This window comes from Equus asinus, chromosome 5 (genome assembly GCF_041296235.1).
Source record: "Equus asinus isolate D_3611 breed Donkey chromosome 5, EquAss-T2T_v2, whole genome shotgun sequence".
Taxonomy (NCBI): domain Eukaryota; kingdom Metazoa; phylum Chordata; class Mammalia; order Perissodactyla; family Equidae; genus Equus; species Equus asinus.
Window position 1 is genome coordinate 70,808,184 of NC_091794.1, and position 23,758 is coordinate 70,831,941.

General features: G+C 56.1%; 1 protein-coding gene across 3 annotated transcripts in view; it reads left to right on the forward strand.

Annotated features, from left to right (window-relative positions):
* GLIS1 (GLIS family zinc finger 1) overlaps positions 1-23,758 on the forward strand; it is a 214,143-nt gene that overhangs the window by 132,869 nt on the left and 57,516 nt on the right. For all 3 annotated transcript variants that reach the window (XM_044770835.2, XM_044770836.2, XM_070509887.1), the window contains one exon: positions 960-1,842. In XM_044770835.2, the coding sequence (XP_044626770.1) occupies positions 960-1,842 (883 nt within the window). The remainder of the gene's footprint in view (positions 1-959; positions 1,843-23,758) is intronic.

Below are 23,758 nucleotides of genomic sequence, written 5' to 3' on the forward strand. Positions count from 1 at the left end.
GGAGGTCCCAGCTTCTGGTTCAGACAGGGCCGGGTTCGGATTCCTGCTCTGTCCCTGGCTGCCTCTGAGGGCTTGAGCGATTTCCTCAGTTAAGTGTAAAACAGCTGGTGCTCTCTCCTTGAAGAATTTGGTTGTGTGCTGGATGGACACCGTGCGTCATTCTGTTCTGTTCAGATTGCAGGAGATGGCCCTCCGGAAAGTGTCCCCATGTGGGGCTGCTCAGCAGGTGTTGGCTCTGTCTGGAGACCATGCTCGCAGTTTCTAGAGACCTGGGGTGCTCAGGGCCCAGCGGCATAGCGGGGCCGAAGCCACCGTCCAGACTCACAGGCCCAGTGAGGGCAAGCAGGGGCTGCCTCAGCTAGTGTTCCGAGCTGGAGACACTGAGGCCCCAACCCGCCCCCTCCCCGCCGGATGTCATTTGAGGCTTTGCTGTCAGTTATTTGAGTAACTCACTCACAGAGAGCTATGGATGGTCTCTGTCCTCGTGTCGGTAGCTTTAGCATGGCACTGTCTTCAAAGGGATTGCTCCAAACAGATGCTTACCTGGCTGCCCTTCCCTGCCAGCATCCACCTCTGCCAGGTCCGGGACCACAGCTATGCAAGGAACAGCCATTCTTTTATTCTTTTTTTTTTAGCTTCCCATGCCTTGAAGGCAGGACTGGTTGGCCTCCAGGGCTGGAGCGGGTGGGCTTCCTCCCATCCATGAGCCAGTGCTCCTCCCTGGCTCCTCTCCCCAACCCCTCCCTCTTCCTCTGTCTCCCCTCCTTCCTCCACACTCTTCCCTGCTGACCAGACAACCAGTCTTGGGCTCTATCTCGCTCTCTGTTTCCAGTGCTCAGCCTGCCTCTCCCGCTCTGGGCTTCTCCATCCTGCATCCTCAGGCTCCCTGCCACCCCCTGCCTGGGCCTCCCCACTGTGGAATCCACCCTCTCAGGACCTCTCTGGTCACTGTCTTCCAGGTCGCCCAGACCCCAGGCCACGTATGTGAATGGGGGCCTCCCGGCCACACAGCACATCAAGCAGGAGGCCCTGCCCAACTACCGGGCCATGACGGAGGCCCGTGCACCCCTGTCTGCCCACTGCAGGGCGCCGCCCGCTGCTGGCCCGCACGCAGACCTGGACCTGCCGGGCCGAGGCCTCGCCAACCCCGCATCGTCCTGCTACCTTCTGGGCAGTGAACCCAGCCCAGGCCTGGGCCCCCCGCCCGAGGCCCACCTCCCTGAAGGCAGCCTGAAGCGCTGCTGCCTCTTGGGCCTGCCCCCCGCCTCCTCGGCCTCCTCCTCACCCTGCGCCTCCTCCGACATCACCTCCATCATCCTGTCCTCCCAGACAGCTCTGGTCACCTGCCTAAATGGACTCCGGAGCCCCCCTCTGCCAGGGGACCTTGGGGCCCCTCCCAAACGGTCCAGGCCCGGCCCTGCACCCAGTGAGAGCCTCGGGGGCAGTTTGCAGCTTGAAGCCTGCCGGAGGGCGGGCTTCCTGAAGCAGGAGCCTTCGGACGAGTTCTCAGAGCTCTTCGGGCCTCACCAGCAGAGCTTGCCGCCCCCCTACCCCCTGTCCCAGGTGCCACCCGGCCCGGGCCTTGGAGGTCTGGGGCTGGGCCTGGCGGGCCGGGTGGTGGCCGGGAGGCAGGCATGCCGCTGGGTGGACTGCTGTGCAGCCTACGAGCAGCAGGAGGAGCTGGTGCGGCACATCGAGAAGAGCCACATCGACCAGCGCAAGGGCGAGGACTTCACCTGCTTCTGGGCGGGCTGCGTGCGCCGCTACAAGCCCTTCAACGCCCGCTACAAGCTGCTCATCCACATGAGGGTGCACTCGGGTGAGAAGCCCAACAAGTGCATGGTGAGTTCCCCGGCTGCCAGGCCATGCCCCAGCTCCCGTGGCAGAGCAGGGCCACCTGCCTACCGGCAGAAGTCTACCTGGAACTCCTTCCTGGGGGGCTGGCTGAGACGCCCCGTGGTTGAAGAAGGAAGGAGCAGTGCCATGGATGTGACCATGGTCAAGGCGGTCAGTGTCCCTGTCACTGGGAACCTTGGCAGAGGGCCCCTCGTACTGGCCAGGTGCCCCATCCCCCACCCTCCATGTCCTCGTGTTGGACACACTCGTTCAGGTGGTCGCACAACCTCTGAGGTCAGAGCACGCACAGCCAGCCTCCCTCTTACACACAGATGGCCAGTGTCCCCCTGCCGATGGCCGAGTGAGTCGTGGGGCACATGCTCTCCTGCAGCACGTGCTCTTCCCCTAGTGTCCTTCCTAGGGAGGCTCCTGGAGCAGGCCCGGCTTCCTCCAAGGAGCAGTGGGTCCTCACAGGCGTGCACCGTGAGGGCTCTGGGTCTCCAGAACAGACTTTGGGGTCAGGCCAAGGAGTGGCAAATAAGGCCCTGGATAGCACTTGCAGTGTTCTGGCTGGGGTTGAGAGTAAGGTTTCCAGGGGTACATAGGTACACACAAAATCACACCCATTCACTATAGGCACCCTGGCCTCTGCCCCTTCCGACTGGTTGTTTCTGTGTTCTGCGCTCGCAGTGGTGGAAATCCATGTCAGAGGCTGGGAACCTAGTCTTAGGCCGTGATATCCTCAACCAAATCCCTGTGCCTCCCCCAGGGCCCAGCCAGCCCATCGGGAGAGACTCCTACCCGGAAGTGGAAGGGCTGGTGGAGCCGCCAGGGCCCAGCGCAGTCCTCTAGCCGTGGGGACATTGGTGAGGCGGAGGAAGGAAGCAGTGTGTCTAGTCTGCAGAACCAGCATTGTGGCCAAGGTTGAGGTCTTCCGCACTTGCATGCTGTCACTGTCACTAGGCCCTGTCTCAAGGAGCACTCCGTCTGGGAAAGGGTGCATGGGGTGGGGGTAAACCTCTGTCCCCTCTCGAAGCCCAGGGCAGCATTTGTAGGGGCTGGAAGGAGGCAGGGAGCATTGGCAACCAGCATCATAAACTCCATCCTCCTGGGACCAGGTGCTCACCCTCGGGGTCCCATCTGCTTGTGGAGCTGTGAGCTAGGCATCCACCGGACCAGCTTATTCAGCTTCAAGGAGGCTGGGTGTTGAGAATGAGAAGGAATTTGCTTTATAGACAACTGAGGGGCAGCGAGCACCTCTGCAAAGGAGTGGAAGTAGGAGGGAACCTGGGGTTGGTGTGCTGGCGGCGTGGGGAAAGGGAGTGAGCAGGTGCGGAATTTGACGTTATCGTGTGCCTTTAGGCTGAGAGTGTGCTGGAAGGAGAGCTGGTGGCTGGGCCGGTCCCTGGGGATGCACCAGCTCCTTTGGGGTGTTGTGACACATGAGTTGCTGGAAGGTGTGCCCCTGCCTGGAAGGAGATGCCCAACAGACCTCGCAGGCCAGGGCTGCTGGAAGACAGAGGAGCCCCTCTCTCTCTGAGACCCTGGAGTTGACAGCTGCTGAGCTTTGGTTCTCCTTCATGTCTTCTCTCCTGTGGGTGATCTCACTGGTGTCTGGGGTCCTACATGGAGGCTGCATGGCCTGAACCCTGGCGTGGCGTGGTCCGTGGCCTTCTCTCCCTAGGGCCTCCCATGTGGAATCACGGCATCCAGGAGTATCCGTGTTGGACACAGGGACCTTGGAGATGATCTTAGCCTTCCTGCCCATTTTCCGGTTCAGGAAATGGAGGCCCAGCGAGTGGGCCCAAGTGGCTCAGACTTCTCAGTGCAGCCTCAGGGTCTCTGCAGGGCTTTTCTCTTGGTCCGGCCTGTGAGGGTGTTGTTTGAGTCAGCACACTCCCCAGGACACTGGCTGACACCTGGCTCTGGGGACTGAGACCTGAACCTGCCAAGGTCTTTGCCTGGGGGCACTCACTGTCAGGGAGGGGTGGGAGATGGGCGTGGAGATCATGGACAGATTTTGGGATGGAATTCGCATTGGCCCAGGGAGGGGAGGCCCAGAAGGGCTTCATGGAGGAGGTGATGGTCAAGCCATGTCTGTACTCATCTGTGGTTGCATTTAATCTTTACAAGAGTCCTGTGAAACCAAAGGTTTTTACAGATGAAGAAACAGAGTTTCAACAGGTCCAGCTGGCTTTCTACCTGCTACTGTGAGAACACTTCATCTTCCTTTTTGGGGGTTGGGATTCTGGTAATAATACCAGCAAGCAGCTCTGAGTGCTGACTGTGTGCAGGGGCTATTCTAAGTGATAACTCCGTGTGGTCCTCACAGCAGCCCTAAGGGGTGGATACTGTTGATCCCCACTTTGCAGATGAGGAAACTGAGGCTCAGAGAGATTACGTAATTTGCCGCAGGTCACACAGCTAGTTAGAGACGGACAATAACAACAGCAATAATAATCGAGGCTAATAATCATGATAGTAATAACAACTGTAACAATAACTTGCCAGAGGTTGCACAGCTGGTAACATTGGAGTGGCAGTGAGCCCACATCTTTCTAAACTGGATGCTCTTGTTTGTGTAAATTCCTCCTGTTAAAGTGATTATTCCCTGGGGCCCTAGGGCAGCCCGGCTGGGTGCCTTCATCGGAGATGCTGGCAGAGATCTCTGAGCTCCTCCCTGCCTGCGGTGTGAGTGCTCCCCCTTGCCACGACGCCAGCGCAGTAGGTCCCCCAGAGGAAGGTCAGCCCTGCCCACACCCAGATAAATGTAAAATTATTAATTTCTCGTGACAGGCCTCTGCTACCATGTGCTGTAATAGACAAAGGAATTTTGGACCTGGAGCCTCTGGAGAACAGGAAATAGATGAGACACTTTGATTGAAGAGTAAATGGCCCACTAAAATAGCAGTTAATCCTTTTATTATCTTTCCAGCAGCGTTTCCACAGTTCTTTCATGAGGTAGCCCTCCCGCCCCCTCCGACTGTAACACCCCGGCCTGCAGCTGGTTTGCGTTTAGCAGGCGGAGCCGGCCCCGGGACAAGGTGGCCCCAGGAGCCCGAGGAGCCTGAGGAGCCCAGCGCCCCTAGCCCAGGCCGCTCAGTCCTCAGCCAGGCCTGGGCGTGGACTCGCCCCACTGGCCCCGGGGGACACCGCACCAGCCGTCCCCCAGCCTGCCCTCGCCGCGGCCGCGGTCCGAGGAAGCGCCTAATCTCCTTGCAATATCCTGTTGTGCTCTGACGTTGTCCGAGAGTCTTGGCCTTATTAAATCCGGGGTTTCGTCTGCGTTGCGAGCAGGGTTCCATCCAACCCAAATACCGGAGCGACGCCTTGAAGACGTTGACTTTGAGAAGATTAATTTCTTGCTTTCTTAGGTTGGCTCTCTCAGACGGTTGGAATTCTGATTGTCTGAGCCAGGAGAAATTACCACACTAAGAGTTTGCTTTCCTCCACATCAAGAGAAAGAGAGGCAGAGTGGAGAAGGAGGGGCTCTCCTCACCCTGTTTTATAGAATGACCGTGTTAATGACACCGCCCTGACTTTCGTGAAGAGCTTTGGCGAAGCTGTGAATGCAGCGTGGAAGGTGTGTGTAGACAGGAGAAAAGTCTGGAGTCACACAGACCTGGGTCCCTGCCGGGTCCTGCCACTTGCCACCTGTGTGACCTCAGGCAGATGGCTTAGCCTTTCTGAGCCATAGCGTACTTGATTGTAAAATGGGGAGATGCTAGTGTCTGCCGTTCAGGATTGTTGTTATTAGGGTTGAGGGAGATGACCGAGGGAAGTGCTTAGTTAATTCTCTTCCTCCTCCATAACACTCCTCCACATTTGTCATCTCAGGAGATTTGTACAGTAGCCCAAGGAGTTAGCACAGGATCCTTTATGCTCCTTTACAGATGAGGAAACTGAGGCTTGAAAGAGCCAGTCAGTTGTGGAGCCTGGACTTGAGGTCACCTGAATCCAGCAGGCTCCGCCGTTGGTGAGTGGGCAGGGCTGTCACACGTGCCGGGGGCCTAGCTGTCAGGTGTCTGCCAGCGATGCGGAGGGCCTGCTCTGTGCAGCCAGCGTCTGTTCGGGGTGACTGGAGCTGCAGGGGGCTGGGCCGGAGGCTTGGAGAGGAGGCTCCGCTCTGTGCCCTCCCGGCCCTGATGCGCAGCTGCAGCCCCGAGGCTGGACTTCCATCCTGCCTGGGTTCTTCTGGCAGCTGCAGCCGCACTGGCCACTGGTCCCCATCCTTTACGCACCCCCCAGTGTGTCCTAGGTGCCCCTGGACTCAAGGACCAGGGGAAGACATCAGAGGGAGGCTTCACTGGGGTCATGGGATCGTACCTCTTGGGAAGTCCGGAGGGAAAAGAGAACTAGTATATTCTGAGACATGCTGTGCCCAGCCATGACTTACCGAGGAAGAAACTGACTTTCACAGATGAAATATCCATCTCTGCGTCACCTAGCTCAGCTGCCTGGACTATTCCCCAGGCCATGCTGCCTTCTACCCACCTCCTTTCCCCAGCAGGGCAGAGCCCTCTGTGCTTCTCAAATCCCATTGGGTGCTCCCCAGGCATCTGCTCCTCCCCCCTCACCACCTCCTGAGACCAGCCCCATGGGTGGGGCACATATCTAGGCCAGCAGGCACCCCTGGCTCATCTCAGCATCTCGGGCTCATCCCAGGGAATTATCCTGGAGCCTGAAATGTCTGAGCAGGCAGGTCTTCCAGTCCCTCCTCACTGGGTATGGAGAGGAAATGGGGAAGACAGACCCTGAGGGGTGGAGAGGCCCAGGGTCGCACAGGAAATGGGGCAGCTTCTGTGGGCAGGGAGCTCCTAAAGCGGCTGGTGACCAAAAGTTGGAGGAGGTTAGACTGTGGAAAGTGGCCTTCAAATGAGGGAAGAGCCCTCCCCTGGGACGCTCGCCCACCCAAGGGCACGCTCCCCTGTGCCAGGCCTTGTGCTGTGGGCTGGGGCTCCAGAGACGATGTGATGCGAGACTTCGGTACTGTGGGAAGGATGCTATCCTTGAGTCTTTCGATATTGTTGCTGGACGATTGAAGGAGGGAGGGGAGCCAGGAGCTGAGGATTTGAGGCCTGGCTGTATAACCTTGTCCAAGTCGGTCAAGGGGGACGGGAACATTATTGAAACTCTTGTTGAATGTTTTTAAGTTTATGTAGGGCTTCCACACATGCATGATCTCAGCCCTCAGGACATTGCTGGACCCTGGAGTGATTATCCTCATTCTATAGATGGGAAAGCGCAGTCCAGGTCATGCCGAAGTTTAGGCCCCAAGTGCATTGTGGGGTCAGATTTGAACCCAGGTCTCAGCCTCACTCCAGAGACTGTGTGCTAGCCTGGCCCCCAGTCACCGCCCAGGCAGAGAGTCCCCAGCCTGCTCACAAATACGAGAGACTATCTGGATCTGAAACTCATTCAACCAGCCGTCCCTGAGCACCTCCTGTTCCTATGTGCCAGGCCCCTGTGGGGTCACAGAGGGCATCAAAGACATCCTGGCCTCGAGGAGCCCTGGTTGAGCGGGGAAACTGACAGAGACTTGCATCCAGTTTCCCCAGGCCAGCGCCCTCACCTTGAGAGCCATTGCTGGTCCCCTGCCCTGCTGACGTGATGGGTCTTGTTCTGTCTTAGAGGAGCGGGCACCTCGTGGGATGAGGATAAGACATTCCATCTTTAAATTAACAAGTCACCCAAAGACGAACACCATTTCTGGAGGCTGAGGTTTCCGGTGAAATTGAGAAGCTGCAAAATGCAGCATGGTTTAAAGTCCCTGCCCTGGAGAATCTGGCTGTAAAGGGGCCCAGAGAGACCAGGCTGGTCCAGCCAGTTCAGGTCACCGAGGCCACCCGCTTTGGAAACAAGCATTGAGCTGAGCCTCATTCCAGGGTGAGGAAGGCCTTTTGGGCAAAAGCGGCCTTCGAATTGTCTCCTTCCACATGTGCCCTTGTTAATGATCCCTACTGGGGTCCCTCCTGGGACCATGTCACTGCTCATGTCCTCTCATTCTTAGACAGGGAAGCCAAAGCCCAGAGAGGGGCATCAGTCACCCAGCAAGTGAACAGTAGCCCTAGGATGCCTGCCCTGAGGCTTCCTCCCTCCTGAATTTCCAGGGAGTCTTTGCACACGGCAGCTTCTTTCACTCCTCTGAGCCTTGGCTTTTGCTGGTCTCTGTCTGGAATGCCTTTCCCAGCCCAGCAAACTCCTACCCATCCTTCACAACCCAGTCCAGTGTCCCCTCCTCAGCGCCCTCCTTTTCCATGCCTCCTGCTCTCCCAGCACATGTTGCTCCACGTGTAACGGTGTTTCTTGGTGTGGACGAGTGCCTTGGAGGCCACATGCCCTTTGACGCCTGGCCTGGCCTTGGTGGCAGAGGAACTGAGCCTGCTTCCTGGCACCAAGGCTCCACACTGGTGGCCACCCAGCCTCTCTGCTCCAAGGCTGTGTGAGGTTGCCTGGACACTGTCCTCCGGAGCAGTTTCCTGTGAAGCCACAAGATTGAAGGGACCGGAAAGATGGTCACGCCCCCCCCCCCCCCCCCCCCCCCCCCCGATCTGGGGCTTGAAGTTTTCCTGCAAGAGTTCCTTTGCTTGAACCCTGGCTTTGCTGCCAGTCGGCCTGTGATTGTGTGCAAGTAACTTGACTCTATAAGCCTCTGGCTTCTTTCCTGTGAGATGGAAGGACGGCCTGGCGCCAGGCTTTGATGAGGTCCTGCACATGAGGTGCTTATGCGGTTCTGGAACTCAGTCAGTGCACAACGCTTGGTTCTGACTGCTCCGGGCAGTTTGCGTTAGGAACGGAGAAAAGGGAGAGTCAAAAGTGGACAGGGTCACACAGTCACCAACATCCCCAGGAACAGAAGAGGGTGCTGTAGGTCCCAGCTCTGCCGTGGATGGGCCGTGTGACCTTGGGCGGGTTCCTTGGCTGTGCTGAGCTTCAGTTTCATGAGCTGTGGAATGGGATGACGTCCAGCGCTGTTTGTTCAGTGGGGGCCTCACGGATGCTAATGCCCTTTCCTCCCTGGAACCCGAGGTTCCTGCTCCACAGATCTTGGCTTAAACTGGGATGCCTTCCTCTCTCCCCTTATTTTTAAAAGGCAAACTCGGGGGCTTCATAGGAGAGGCTCCCTGAAAGCTCTGGCCTGCGGTCAGGTCAGAGCCCTGAGGGCCGCCTCTCATCACTGTACAGAGGGGAAAACTGAGGCCCCAGGTGGAAATGACTAGCCTGGGGAGGGTGGAGGAGCTGGAGACAAGGGGAGCCGGAGGCTCATCCCAGCTCTGCTGCTCACCAGCTATGCAGCCTCGGACAAGTCCCTTCGTTCCTGAGTCTCGGTTTATGTGTCTGTAAAATGGGGGCTGTGATGCTCGCCCCAGAAGCGTCTCTGTGAGGGGTGGAGGGGCCGTGCTCGCGAACTGCAGAGCGCCCTGTGAGGGAGCAGTGGAGTTCCCCATCTCCGCCCCGTGCTCCTGCCTGTGGCTGCCTCAGAGTCCATGATCGCCCTTACAGGCCTGTCGCTCCAGTTGGGTTTCCCGTCAGGCGTGGTACTTGTCAGCCGTGTGCTCCCCAAATGCAGCTCCTGGCCGTTAGGCCTCTGTCTGCAGCTCTCCCTGTGCCCTGTTCCCCCCCCAACTCTCCCTCCATGGCCACCCTACTCGACTCATTTCTCCATCCAATGCCTTTCTTCTATCTTATTTAAATTCTGAGTCAGGAGTTGGTAAGCCAGTGTGGACCCTTAACCAGCTGTGAGACCCCAAACAAGTCACATGGCCTCTCTGAGCCTCAGTTTCCTGTCTGTGTAAAGGGGAGGGTGTTGTGAGAATTAAATGAGATCATGTCCATGGGGCGCTTACCTCATGCCTGGCAGATACTCGGTGCTGGGAAACAGGAGCCCTTGTTCTTTTCTTCTTTTCTGAGTCATCAAACCCCGAGCCCTCGCAGAGAGGAGAATTCTGGGAGCACCGGACTTGAGGGCGCGGGACGCGCCAAGGTCTGTGAGCTCAGCGCCGCTTTATGGAATATGAAAAAATTAGGGATAGGAAAACACAATCCTCTGAACTGAATTTAAAATAAAAAAGCTTTTGAATTTAATGTAAATGGAATTGAGATGCTTCTCTTATTGGAATGAGAAAGTCAGCTAAAATCAACAGTGACTCTGAGAATGTCCAGGCGGTGCTCTCTGAGAGGGGGGCCTGGCCGTGGTAAAGGCCGAGATCGCACCTGATTAGGCTCTGTCTCTGCTGGCGGCAGACGGCTTAGCTGGGCTGACTGTAGGTGCCTCGCTTGGGCTGCTGAGCCACAGACCCCAGCGTCGTGTCCTCATCTGTTCATCTATGGCCTTGGTCACCTCAGACACTCTGAGACCCGGGACGTTTGGCAGTCCTCACCTGTGCCTCTCTCTCAGGAGAGCCTTGGGCTCGTCAGTGTTGTCTTCCTCCTCCCCCTGCCAACTTTTCAACACAGCTTTACCGACACCGACCCTGTGCCAGGTTCTCGGCTAGAAGCAGGAATGCAGCATCAAATGAGGGCCGGCTGGAGGTGAGGGAATGAACACAGAGGAGGGAGACAGCTTCCCCAGGATGTCATAGAGCTGGGCTTTGAGGGGTGGGTAGGAGCTTTCCAGGTGCAGACCGTGAGGAAAGGCATTTCAGGGAAAGGAAACAGCACATGCAAAAGTTTTGAACAGTGACAGTCTTCCCCCCTGGGGGGAGCACAGATGTCCTCTTGTGCTTGGAGTGTGTTACGTGCATGGGGGCTGGGAGCAAAAATGGCAGTTGGAATTGAACCTTAAAGGGCCTCAGAGTCCGGTGTGAGGAGCTTGGACTGTACCCTGAGGGCAGTGGAGAGAGTAGTGGGAGGTTCTGGGCAGGAGAGTGACACGATCAGAGTTTAACATGGAGAATGCTGGTTGTGTGGCAGGAGCGTCGGAGGGGGAGCGACAGTGGGCAGATGAGGACCTGGAGGCCCAGGAAGGAGGCTTCTGTCCCAGGTCCACTGGCTGTGCCCCTGGACAGCAGGGCTGGTCTGGCCGGGTCAGTTGGCTGGGTGCAGGGCACAGGGTCTGCACGTGGTTGGGTAATGGAGCTCGATCCCCTTTGGAAATGGCATCCAGCACATTTACCAGTGGGAAAGGGGAGAGGCCTCTCCCATAATGTGGCTCTGTAAAGTTTGCACAACTGTTCTTTGTTTTCCGTCCATCCCCACAATAAATCTTCCTCCGCTGCCAGGAGGGGCCTCCACGGTCTGCAAGTGATTATGGCACTGCCTCGTGCTGCGCTGTGTTCTGACGGGACAAAATGAGCATCCGTCACCGAGACTCCATGGCCTTGCAAGTGGATTTCCAAACAGAAGGGAGGTGGCCACCTGAAGGGGACAGCTTGCTCTTGGCCCCTCCACATACTCCTACCTCCCTCGATAAGTCTGCTGTGTTGGGGACATAAGCTTCAGAGGACAGATGGACACAGTAGGACTGGGCTGTGCATCTTGCGGACGGGCCGATGGGACTGGACATGTCTGCAGGTCTGTGCGCTTCTGGGGGCCAGACCAGGAGGTGTCTTCTGGGTGTGGAGCAAGGCAAGCGCCTAGGAGTGTCTGGGCAACTGGTGACCCATCTGCCAAGCCCTTAGTTTTATCAGGGCGAAAGGCATAGGGTTTTCGAGCTGAAGTAACATTTGCACCTTCTCCGGGCATGGCCAGGCCCTGGGCGGGGCTGCGGGATGCCGAGTTTTGATGGGTAGCTCCTGTGCTCCAGGATGGCACGAGGCTGTAGTGGGATCTCTGTTTTACAGTGTGGCCACTGAAATCCACACAGTGGGAGCTCCCTGGCCAGGTGTCACATCTGGGACTGTACCTCATGTCCCCTGCTCCCTGCTCCGTGATCTTCCCACTGCCCACTGTTGCCTTCTGCGGGGTCCCCTATTTAACCAAGAGTCTGTGCTTCCCAGAGTCTGCTGAACCCCAAGTTTGGGGAGTCGATTTGGCCTTCAAGGTCATTTCTGACCAGGTTTAGCTGCCAATGAACATGGTAGTGATTGGAAGTCAAGAGAGTTTGGGCCCAGGGAGAAAACGGAGTCTGCTGTGCCTCAGATGCTTCCTCAGGATCTCCTCCCATGCCGCCCACTCCCTGCTCCCATTCCGCCTCCCCAGGCATGCAGGACAGGAGAAGGTGGCTCATCGGGGCCACAAGTCCAAATGCCTGTGTTTGCACTTTTGCCGACGTGGAAACTGAGGCCCACAGAGAGGATTAGGCTCTTTGAAGATCACAGAGCAGAAGAACTAAAGTCCGCTCCCTGGCCTGCCAGCCCCGTGCCTTCCCAGCACACAGAGCCACCATCTGTGAGTCCCTGCTGTGTGCTGGGCCTCACTCGTGTTGAGGGCCACATGTGTTGCCTCTGTTGGTACCATCACGGCCTCCCAGATTCTGAAGAACCCTGGCTTGTGTTGTGTTTGCGCTGGGGAAGAATCTTCCAGGGCATCTCATCTGCTGCTGCTCCCAACCCCTGCAGCACCCTTCCACGGACGGGGACCCAAAGCCCAGGGTGGAGAGATGACCCGCTGGAGGTCACGCAGCAGGAGACAGCTGGCAGCTTGTGCAGTCCACACATGTCGGAATCACCCTCCCTGCAGGTCTGGTTCACGAAACCCTGCCCTGTGGGCTCCGGGGAACCTTGAACTGGCGGCCGGTTTCAGATGTCACCCCTCCTCACATGTGTTAGAAAAGCACTGGGACGGGTTGCTGTGGGCGTGAGGCCGGAGGAAGCCTGGCCTGTGCAAAGGCCCGCACAGGCACACATGCCGGGAGTTCTTCACTGCCCCTGCCAGCCCCGCCCCTTCCCCTGTCTTCATGCAGGCAGAGCCCCTGGCCTTGGGGCCTCAGATTCTTCACGTGGGATGAGGACCTTGATTAGTTAAAGCCCTTAGGTTTCGGGACCCTGGCTCAGTCTAGATAGAGACCGCTAGGGCCAGGGGTTCAGAGCTCGGTCCCTCCCCAGCTCTGCATTCCAGCGGCCTGTGGCTCCGGGAAAGTCACTGGACCCCTTTGGGGCCTCCGTTTTCTCGTCTACGAAATGGAAGCCTTGGGCTCCAGGGTCCCTAAGATCTTTTGAACTCAGACATTCAGATGTGCATCGTTATCTTTCCACATGCCTGGAAGGGCCCGGGGAGGAGGAGAGAGGGGCTGGTGTGGCGCTGCTGAGCTCTCTGACCGTAGTTCCTTCCTTACTCCTCTCTGGCTCCTGGCTGGTCCTCAAACATGCTGAGTTTTTTTCCCACCTCAGGCTCTTTGCATGGCTGTGCCCTCCACCCAGAATGCTTTTGCCCCAGCCCCACCTCAGTTCACTCAGGCATCTACTTCCATGTCACCTCCTCCAGGAGGCCTTCCCTGCCCACCTGTCTAAAGTAGCACTTTCACCCACTCTCTGCCCCTCGTGCTACCTTGACATTGATATGCGTTTGTCTGTGATGTGTTCCATCCACTCAAATGTAGGCCCCATGAAGTCTAGATCTCTTTATGTTTTGTTCCCTATTGTGTCTCCAGTGCCTAGAACAGTTCCTGGCACACAGTATGTGATCAACAACTATTTGTTAAATGAATGTGATTGAAGGAAAAAGGGGAGAATTTGGCTCAGTGGGGCAGAAGTGATGGAGTATGCTGACAAGGGCCCAGACTGAGTCAGGAGTGTTGTCCTGTAAAAGGAGGGTTTCTGCAACAAACTCACAGGGTTGTGGTGAGGACCGCACTGGTCGCTGTCCGAGAGGTTTTTCTGGCCTGGGCTGGATGGGCAGTGTGCCCAGAGAGCCCCGCACGGCGCCTGGTGCATGGTGGGAGCTGGGAATGCGCTCACTCCTCCCACCCCACCCCTCGCCCTGATTCCCTTCCTGCTCAGTCTGCATCATCAGGGTGAAAGAGAGGCTGTGCCCCAGGTCCGCCAGCTCATGGAGTGTCAGGCCCACACCGGAGCTTAGAAAACGTCTGGCTCAATCCCATTTACAAATTTGGAAATTGAGGCCCAGAGGGGAGGAGTTCCTGTCCAGGTTCCCATGCAGTTTCCGGGGCTCGGAAAGAAATTTACACCCTGGTCCTCCACATAGTAGATGCTCAGTAATTAGGGGCTGCTGCAGCTGTTCATCATTAATTCAGCCTCCACAGATCCTGTTTTTATGGCCATGGGCCCAGAGATAGAGTGAGAGTAGAATCTTGCAATAATTGGTGACAGAATGCAGCCAAGATTGCAGCAGAGGAGACGATTAAACGGCCCCAAAGCAGCTCCTTTAAAGCATGAGGAAGGAGGAAAGTGGCGTTTGTTAGGAGCGTGTTCTCCTCCCAAGACCAGACACAGCCCTCGGTCTGTGTTTTCTCAGCGAGTCTTTGATGTTGGCGTTACTGTCCCGCGTTACAGATGAAGAGACTGAGGCTCAGAGAAGCTGAGTGCCGGGACTCCAGCCCCTGCCTCCCAGTGTTCCAGGAGCCCCTTCATGTCTGCGTGGTTTTCCGTAATCGAGCGTGAGCTGGTTACTCCCGTTATCATGGAGCTCACCCCAGAGGACCCCTGACAAGGCATCTTAATTAGTGACTGTGACTCCTCAAAAGCAGTCACACATAATGTGGGCTTTTTGTGGATTTGGAGCCGATCCCTCCACGTAACCTGCACCGGGGAGGTTTTGCTGAATCAAGAATCAGCACCGTGAGCCCAAGATGTCCTTGTTCCCTGGCTTCTGTGTGCAGGAAGATAGCCAGTCTCACAGGTTAGGGAGGCACGTGGGGGTCAGAGGAAGGGAGGGGTCCAGCTCAGCTGCCTGGGGCTCCCGCCCTGAGAGAGGGTGAGGGAACCAGGTCAAGCTGGAGGGCCTCTGCGGCTCAGGCCTGCACACATGGGGCAGAAGAGAGAATGTGAGGAGATGCCACAGTCAGAGCTGGAGTCCCAACGTGAACTCAGATCAGCCTGAAGGTGTAACCACTCCTCGAGAAGATCTGGACCGTGCCCTCGAGGCTTCTAGAATCCAGGTTATGTGTCCAGATCCCTTATTCACCATGACCTTGGCTGGACAAGCTCTTTCCTTGTTCTGGTCTCAGTTTCCTTATCTGTTCAGTGGGAATGATCATCTTGCCTCATCTGCAGGGGGCGCTATTTACCACCCTTCTTGCCCTGTCATCCTCATGGCACACTCGTGTCTTTGGGACCATTGCCCCGTCTTCCCAGCGAGGACCCCGGGGCCTGGAGAGGCAGGGTGACCAGTGGAGGGTCCCGTGGCAGATCAGCATATGCCCGGGGCAGGCTGGCCGCTATCTACCTCTCCTCAGGGCTCCGCTGCCCTGCCGTGAGCCCAGCGCTGCGCCAGGAGAAGAGGTATGGTCCCGAGGCCGCGGAACAGAGGGTCCCCCGCCAGCCCGCAGTCAGCGCCTCCGTGGGGAAGCTCGCTTGTGCGCTGCAGCGCCAGCCCTGTAATTGCCTCCACATTGCGAACCCAGGCAGGCTGGGCCCGCCACCACCACCAGCTGGCGAGGCTGGCCAGGGGCGCCACTCCTGCGGTGCGGCCCGCAGCCGTGTCAGCCTTTCAAGAGCTGTCTGAGGCGGTTACTGCAGGGTATAAATTAGATTCACCTGGCGAGGCCCCGTCCCCCTGGAATGTTCGCGAAATCGCTCCCTTTGGATCCCGTCAGAGAGGGAAGCGTGGAGTGGGCCAGGCCCAGGAAGCTGGCAGGGGAGGAGGAGCTGGCTCTTGTTGGTGAGGAGGTCAGGTGAGTGGGGCCCCGTGACCTTTGCCGACCCCAGCACCATTGGCTTCAGCCCCTTCCTCTGTAAGAAATATTAAAGATTACGTTCTATGACCGCACTGGTAAAAGACAACATATTAATATTATGTAGTAAAACATTTTCTTTGACCTAAAAGTTTCTTTTTTTCTTCTGCTTTTAAATTAAATTAAAACATTTGTGTGGGTCTCCAAGAGCATTGTGGATTCTAGGCGCTGTGCCTGCTGGGCCTCGTGGAAAAGGCGCCCTTCCCTTCTCTGGGCTGCGTGAGGGGCGGTGGAGCCCACACCAGGAAATCCTGCTGCGATGTTCCAGTCTGTTCCCTTCTGTTCTAGTCCATTCTATTCCTTCTCATTGAGTTCATCTTCCACTAAGAATTCCTGGGTATTTACAATAAAAGATCTATATGTAGTTAAACTAACATAGATTAGAGAAAAGGACATAAACACATGAAAAACCTAAGCTCATTTAGTTATTGTGATTGAACTCTGTATTTTCCTGGAGCTTCCTAGAAGCCAAGGCGAAGAAGGCAACCTGTTGAATTGCAGAATTCTTACCGTCTGGGAAAGGAGGCAGACCAGCCCGCCTGTGTGTTGGGGCTGGTTTTGTCTGGATGTCGAGTCCTTACCTGGCCGTGGTGAGAAGCACGTGAGCGGATGGCTGGAGGAGGGCTGTACAAGAGACTGATGATAACAGAGTCACTGAACTAAACCATGGACCTTGTTTTCACAAATAACTTTGCTAATCTTCTTTGAGAAAAGCCAGGGGCAAGTAAATACCAGCAGTGATGGTACCTCACCTGTGTCCTGTAGTCTGTGCTGTCCCTACAGCAGCCCTCTGAGGCAGCCATCATTATCTGCATTTTACAGATGAGGAAGCTGATGCTCAGAGAAGTTAGGTAACTTGTCTCCAGTCCACCAGCGGGACCTGACTTCTATGGCCAGTGACCTCTCCCTGCAGACTTCACGGTTCAGGCTATTCCTCAGGGCAGATTCAGTCCCTTCCTTGAGGAGCTAATAGCCTAGTGGACTCTACGGATCTTACAAAGAACAGGGCAACACTGTGTGATGCATGCTTTGTGGGGTACTCAGGGGGCTATGGGGCTGTCAGCCTGGGCCTGGGGAGGGGGAGTCAGAAGAGGATCATGGAGGAGGGGAGAGAGGGCGCCCCGGAGGTGAGCCGGTGAAGCCTGGTCTGGTGTTGGCAGAGAGGACGGGACCGCTGCCTGCAGGGTCTTGTTTACCAGCGGCAGCTCTGGCTGTAAGGAGCCCTGCGCCCCACCCCTCCCCCCTCTAGAATGTATCGGCAGGCCCCCTGTGACTGCGGACCGTCTGTCTAAGGGAAGAGGACCAGGTCTGAGGACAGGCGGGATCCCAGGTGCCCTGGGTCTGGAAGCAGGGGGCCTGCCCCTACCTCTCCAGGGACAGCAGACCGTCCAGACACTACGGGGGGATCCTCGGCCCATGTGCTCTGGCTCCAGGGCCAAAGCTGTCGCAGGGCATCCCACTGGCCAGGCCTGTCTTGCGTGCGGCCCAGGCTGATGGGGGGGTTGCCCCCTCCTTTGTGGGAGGCATACAAGTCCCCCCTGTTCACACCTTCACTTCCCACACTGAGGGATTCTGTAGTATACGGGAAACTGGGCAGCCTAACGCCACCACCTCTGTCAGCCACCGAAGTGATTGGGCCTGAGAGATATTCAGAAGGGACAGTGGACAGACGGATGAGGACCTGTTAAGTGTGGGGCAAGGAGGAGCCCGGGTTGGTGCTCCACTCTCTGGCCAGGTCCGTTGCATAGATGCTGGTACCAGCCGTGGCAGCACAGGGAAGAAGGCACGAGTTGGTTTGGGGCATGCTGAGTAGGGAGGTGCCAGCCAGAGGGCCCCTGGGGGTGGGGATGTGCAAGTCTGGGGCTCACGAGACAGGAGATGGGCTGTTGTCAGCCTCGAGGTGGACCTGAGAGCACACAGGGCCGGGGGAGCTGGTCAGTGAGATGGGGGGACTGGAGAGAGCCCATTAGCCTTTATGGGGTGGAGGAGGAGGCAAAGAAGGCTGGGGGAGTGAGTAAAGGGGTTGGGCCAAGTAGAGCAGTGTGGTGGGCTGAGGGAGTGAGCTGAAGAGTCTAGTGATGGGAGGAGCATCTGGGGTCGGGGGGTGGTGGTTGGTGTTAAGAAGAGAGCTCCGGGCCTGTCGGAATTTAGGTGAGAAGGGCTAGAGGAGAGTGGGGAAGTTTCCAAGAAGCCGAGAGGGACACCAGAGGAAAAACCGCCTGCACCCTGGACAGGTGGCTTGGAGGAGGGGGAAGGAGTGCAGGGCGGAATGTGAGCTGGCCCCAACTGTGTGTGAGTGCAAGCATGTGCACCGTGGATGGGTGTGTGTGCACGTGTGCAGGTGTGTGGTGGCCACTGGCGCTCTCAGCAGCTGGGCTCCATGCAGGCGCAGCTGATCTGTGGATTTGCCCAGAGAGCGGAGTTGCACTGGGCAAGTAGCTAAGAGGCTAGGAAGACAGTGAGAGGCATGAGCTGGGCAGGGAGGGAGGGGAGGCCGGAAGGCCCCGTGGATGGGGAGCCAGGGCAGAAGAGAAGGCCAGTGAATGAAGGAGCTGGAAGGAGAGGGAGCTGTGGTGGGAGTTCTTGAGCATTTTACATGGGTCATCTCCAACTGGGAGACAGGTATTATTATCTCTCTTTCGTGGATGAGGAAACCAAGACACAGAGAGGTTAAGTAACTTATCTATGGTCACACAGCTAGTGCTGGAGCTAAGATTTGTCCCTGCCGTCTGACTTCCCAATCAGATATGTGAATCTGGAGCCGGAACCCAAGGAGTGGGAGGAGGCGGTTGAGGTGAGTGGAGGAGGGTGGACTGGAGGCAGGAGGCCCAGGGCAGGCAGTCACCTGGATTTGGCTGGCCCTGGGCCAGGGAGGAAGCCTGAACAGGGAGCAGGGCCTTGGGGAGTATGGAGCGGGAGGTGCACAGGGGTGCTTCTCCAGGAGCTGGGGAGGCGTGGGGCGGGCTTCCATAGAGTGGAAAAGGAACAGGGGACCTCCGAGGTGAGGAGGCAGAAACGCCTGGGCTCTCTCTGCTAAAGGACACTTGGAGTGGTGGGTGCCGCAAGGGCAGCTGGTGGCTTGGGCTGTCCTGTCCCGGTGGGCCTGTTGGGTCACACGGTGGGGGCGACTCAGGTTGTTTGCTCTCGCCACGCCCTCTCGGACTCTGGTCCGTGTCTACTGACCGCACTAGCCCAGGTCTCTAAGAAGAGCTGGCAGGTGGCAGCTGGGCTGCCCCTCGTTCTGCCCGGCCAGCCAAGGGGCCCTCCACAGGCCTCCTGAGCAGCGGCTCAGCCATCCCCGGCCCCCTGCTGCACCTGCTTGGCGCCTGCCTCGTGCTGAGTGTTGGCCACACTGCAAGGAGTCCTGCCCTGGAGACGCTCACGGGCTAGAGGGGGACAGACTTGGGGCCTGAGTTACAACACCCCGGGATGCATCCCCTGGAGGAAAGTGCGTGGGAACCCAGAGGAGAGGATTTAATTCAGGACAGGGAGGCTTCCAGAGGGAAGGTAGGTAAGAGTTATCCAAGTGCAAACGACAGGAAGGGAGTCCCAAGGAGAGGGAAAAGCCTAAGAAAAGACCTGGAGGCGAGAGCTGCAAGTGGCGCAGAACATCAAGACTGCAGAGGGTGCTGGAGAGGCGAGCAGGGACCGGAACGGGGACCTGTGTGTCAGCCGAGCAGCTCGGGCTGTGTCCTCAGGGCTGCGGAGGCCCGAGGGTGGGGCTCAAGGTGTGTGTGAACACAGATACCTGTGTGCTTCCTGTGCCTTCCGAGTGCCGACAGGCACACAGTCACGCTGGGTGTTCACGAAGGCCTGTGCCCCGCTGGTGCGAGCTAACAGTAATGACTCGAGTCTCCCAGCGTGGCCAAGACGTGGGTCGTGTCTGTGGTTGCAGTTTCCCAGGGTCTAACAACCCCTTTTCTCCAGATTTATATAGGCTGCTGGAGAACACTGCGCCTGCAAGCTGTTTTCCAACTTGGCCCAAGAATCCTGTGTGCCGGGCCAGGGTGTCCAGTGAGGGCCCCTGACAAGATGCCAGGTCCAGACAGGGCCCGCTCTGCCCTGGAGTGACTGCACCGTGTGCTGAGAGGGTCCTTCCGAAGGAGCCCAAGCTTTGGGCTCCAGTGGGCCTGCGGTCAAAGCCTGGCTGAACTCAGGCCTCTTCCTCCTAACATACTCACGTCTGGACCCCACGGCTGAGCGAGGATTGCCGTACCCTGCGTTAATGGTACAGCTGGAACCAGGAGAGTGGGTAGATTGAGGGCAAAGTGGGGCTGCTTCCTCTCCCCATATTAGGGACCAGCAGATACCAGGACCTCCCCAGCCTCCCCAGAAGGGTGAAGGGTGGGGGAGCCCCCCAGAACTAACCCCCAAGGGCAGGCTGTGCTGTGTGAACTTGGGACAGTTATTGTACTTTTCTGAAGCTTCCATTTGCTCATCTGTAAAATGGTGTTCAGGTGGGTGTCCCAGAAGTCGACCCAGAGAGGAGGGTTTGTGTACAAGTGGTCTCCTGGGTGAGCCCCGGGGAGGAGGGTCTGCCACAGGTAGCAGTAATGATACCTGTCTTCAAGCCTGCGGAGGGGGCTCATTCATTCATTCATTCATTCAACAGTCACTTACTGAGTCCTTGGAATATGCCTGACAATGCGTAAAGTGCCAGGGACAGAAAGGTGAATGGGATGTGGGAGAAAGGCAGGCTGGGTGAGGAAGTTGAAGGGGATGCTGACCAAAGGCCCAGTGACATTTGGGGAAACTGAGGCTCAGGGCGGTGATGGACCAGGCCCTCAGGGAGAGTGACTTTGAAGGCACTCGGAGCCAGGGCCGCAGAAGTGGAGGTCAGCAGTACAGGGTCTCAGGGAGGGGGAAGCCCTGACCCAGCCCCCAGCGTCCGAGCTCTGGAGCTCTGGGCAGGCTGTGGGGGTGCTGTGGGAGCCGCGAGGGCCCTGCTTGCACAAGCTAACTGGCCTGCAGCGGTGGCTGCTCTGAGTGTCCTGGTCTTGCAATTTGCACTACAATTTGCATGGCACAGTATGAAATGGAGCAGAGATTATGCCCTGAACGTCAGGTCATGCCGTTTCTGAGAAAGCCTCTCAGATGCCCGGCTTGCTGAACCACCAAGAGGAGGCCTGTGGTCTCTGGTATTGGCCTGAGCTGCTATTGAGGGTGTGTTCAAGGTAAATGAAGTCCATTTCTAGGAAAGCAGGGGCCCCTCTCCCCTGAGGGGCTCTGACCCTGGCTACCTGGCCTCTGGAGTTCCCGGCTGCCTCTGAGGCCTGTCTCTGGGTGCTTAGCACTATGTGTCTAACTATATGTGCTTGTGGTGTGCGTGTGTGTGCACATGCATGCACACGTGTGCCCGTGTGTTAGTATCTATGGGCACGTTTGTAGTGCTGAATGTGTGCCCAGGGGCCAAGGTGTCATGTGTTCCTGTGACTGTGTTGATATGTGACTGTGTGACTGTGTGTATCTGGGGGATGTGTCTGCGCATGTCTGTGTGTGTCCATACAGCAGGCCTATGAACGTGGGTTCTACAAGCCTGAGGAAGGCATCATTCCTTCCGGCCAGCGTGGCTGGGGAAGCCCCACTGCGAAGGGCAGGCTGGATTCGGGCCCTGGACAGTGGGTACAAATGGGGAGTGGGGGCTTCTCGCCACTGTGCTTATTCTCAGGACTCAGGGAGGAAGCTGTCAGGAAGCAGCTCAGCTCGGCTCCAGGAAGGACTTTCCAACAGGCTGGACCTTCCTCAGTGAGATTCTCATCCTGCAGTGCAGGAGCAGAGGCTGGCCTGCCACTTGGCCGTTTCGTTCAGCAAACATTCCCTGAGGCTTCTTATTCTGTCCCAGGTCTTGCTCTGGGCCCTGGGACACAGACGTCATTCAGGTTGAGTTCCAGAACCCATAAACTAATGATGATAAGCCTTGAGACTGGGTTCCCAAAAGATTAACAATAGCTAAAAGTGATGGAGCTCTTACCACGCGAGGCAGTGTTGTAAGCTTGCTAATGTCTGTGAGCCAGGTGCTATTTCACAAATGAGAGCCTGAAGCCCTAGTGACGAAGCAGCTTGCCTGGGGTCCTGCCGTGAGCAGAGGCACAGCTAGGGGTGGACTTGCATCCCTGAGTCAGGAGGACTTGAGGTGCTGGACCCGGCTTGCCCCAGCTCCAGGCGATGGTGCCAGCTGGGGCCTGGAGGAGGCTTGTTTCTGTCCCCAGAGCTCATGTGCGTCCAAGAGGTGCCTGTGCCATCCCGTGTGTTCCCTGCCAGCCATCCTCTGAGAGTTCTTAGCACTTGGCCAGATTATTAATCACCAGGGCCCAGAGGCCGCCACAGTGCCGGCTGAGGATTTTAATCCACCAGGAATGTAAACGTCCCCTGACTGCAGGGGGCTGTTGGCCAGGGGGCTGCCTGTTGCAGTTACTCCACTGACACATCCAGAAAGCATCACCCTGCTGCAGCCCACAGGGCCTGGGGACACCAGGCGGAAAGGGCAGCATAGAAGGAGTGCTGGATTGGGAGGTTGGGGTGGCCTGGGTCCCTGCCCTGCCCACTGGCTATGTTTCTGATTATTAATAGTAATAATAAAAATAGCAAACTCTTTCTTAGTGCTTAATACATGCCAGATGCTGTGCTAAGTTAGGACTGGCTCCCAACGCCCCAGGTGTCACTCTCCCCATCTTACAGATGAAGAAGAGAGGCTGAGGAAAGGGGAGAGCCTGCCCAGTCACATGCCGGGAGGAGAGACACCAGGATTTGAACCCGCACTGTTTAGCCCAGAGCCCTTCTTCATGTTTACATTTTTAAAAATTATATCCTATTTGATACATTCAGAAGAATACATGCAAATATGTGTAAATAATAAAGCATAGCAAAAGGAAGATCCCTGAATTTCTGGAAGCACTGTTTAACGTTTTCTGTTGAACGCTGTCTGCTTTTCTGAACTTGGTTTCATCACACATACACATCCGTAAACAATGTATTGTTTAGTTTTGCTTGGTTTAAAACCTTATAAAAGTAGTATCGTCTGTATGTGGTCTTTACAGTTTTTCACTTAGTATTATGTTTTTAAGATTTTATCCATATTATTGCGTGTAGCCGTGATTCATTCGTTTTCGCTACTGTGTAATATTACATTGTGTGAATAACCCAAACTTTCCTCCTTCTCTTGTTGATGGACTTTTGGGTTGTTTGGTTTCTTCTAGTTCACAGTACCGCTGTGAACATTCTTCTTCGTGTGTCTTTTTGGACCAGTGGAAGAGTTCCGCCAGAATATACATCTAGAAATGGAATTACGGGGTCAGGGAAAGTAAGATAATGCCAAATTGCTTTCAAAAGTGGTTGTCCCAGTTCACACTCCCACCTACAGTGTATGGAAGTTCTGTTGTTCCACAGCCTCAAAAACTTACATCACTTTGTCCGTCTGGTGGGTGTGAAATGGTATCTGGGGGTGGTCTTAATTTTCATGTAGCTGATTACTAACGAGGTTGAGCACCTTCTCATAGTTTGTAGCTCATTCATGTTTTCTCTTCTGGGAAATGCCTCTACTGTCTTGTGCCCACTTTTCTATTGGTTGTTTGTCTTTTTCTTACTGATTTTTAGGAATTGTCGATATTTTCTGCCAGTTTCTGACTTAATGTTATCTCTTTCTTGATGGTGTTTTCTTGAATAGAAATCAGTTGAATTTATCAATCTTTCCTTGAATTGTTTACATCCTTTGTGTCTGTGATAAGAAAGCCTTTTCTACTTTGATGTCACAAATAAATCCTCTTGTGTCATAGTGGGAGGATTTATTTTAAAGTTTTTGAAGTTTTACTCTCATTTAAGGTTTTAATCTGTTGGAATTAGTTAGAGCATATGGTGTGAGATTGGGACCCAGTTTAGTTTTTTTCCATCTGGATAACCATTCGTCGAATTGCCCGTCCTTTCTCCAGGGATCTGCAATGCCACCCTGTCATATATCAGTTTCTATATAATTATGAGACTGTTTCTAGGTGCTTCTGTTTCATTAGTCCATTTTCCTGTTTCTGTACCAATATCACAGTATCTTAATTACCATTAATTAGGTTTTGGAAGAAGTCTTTGCTAATCTCTAACAGGAGAGGCCATCTCCCCGCTCCCACTCCAGGCTTCTGTAGT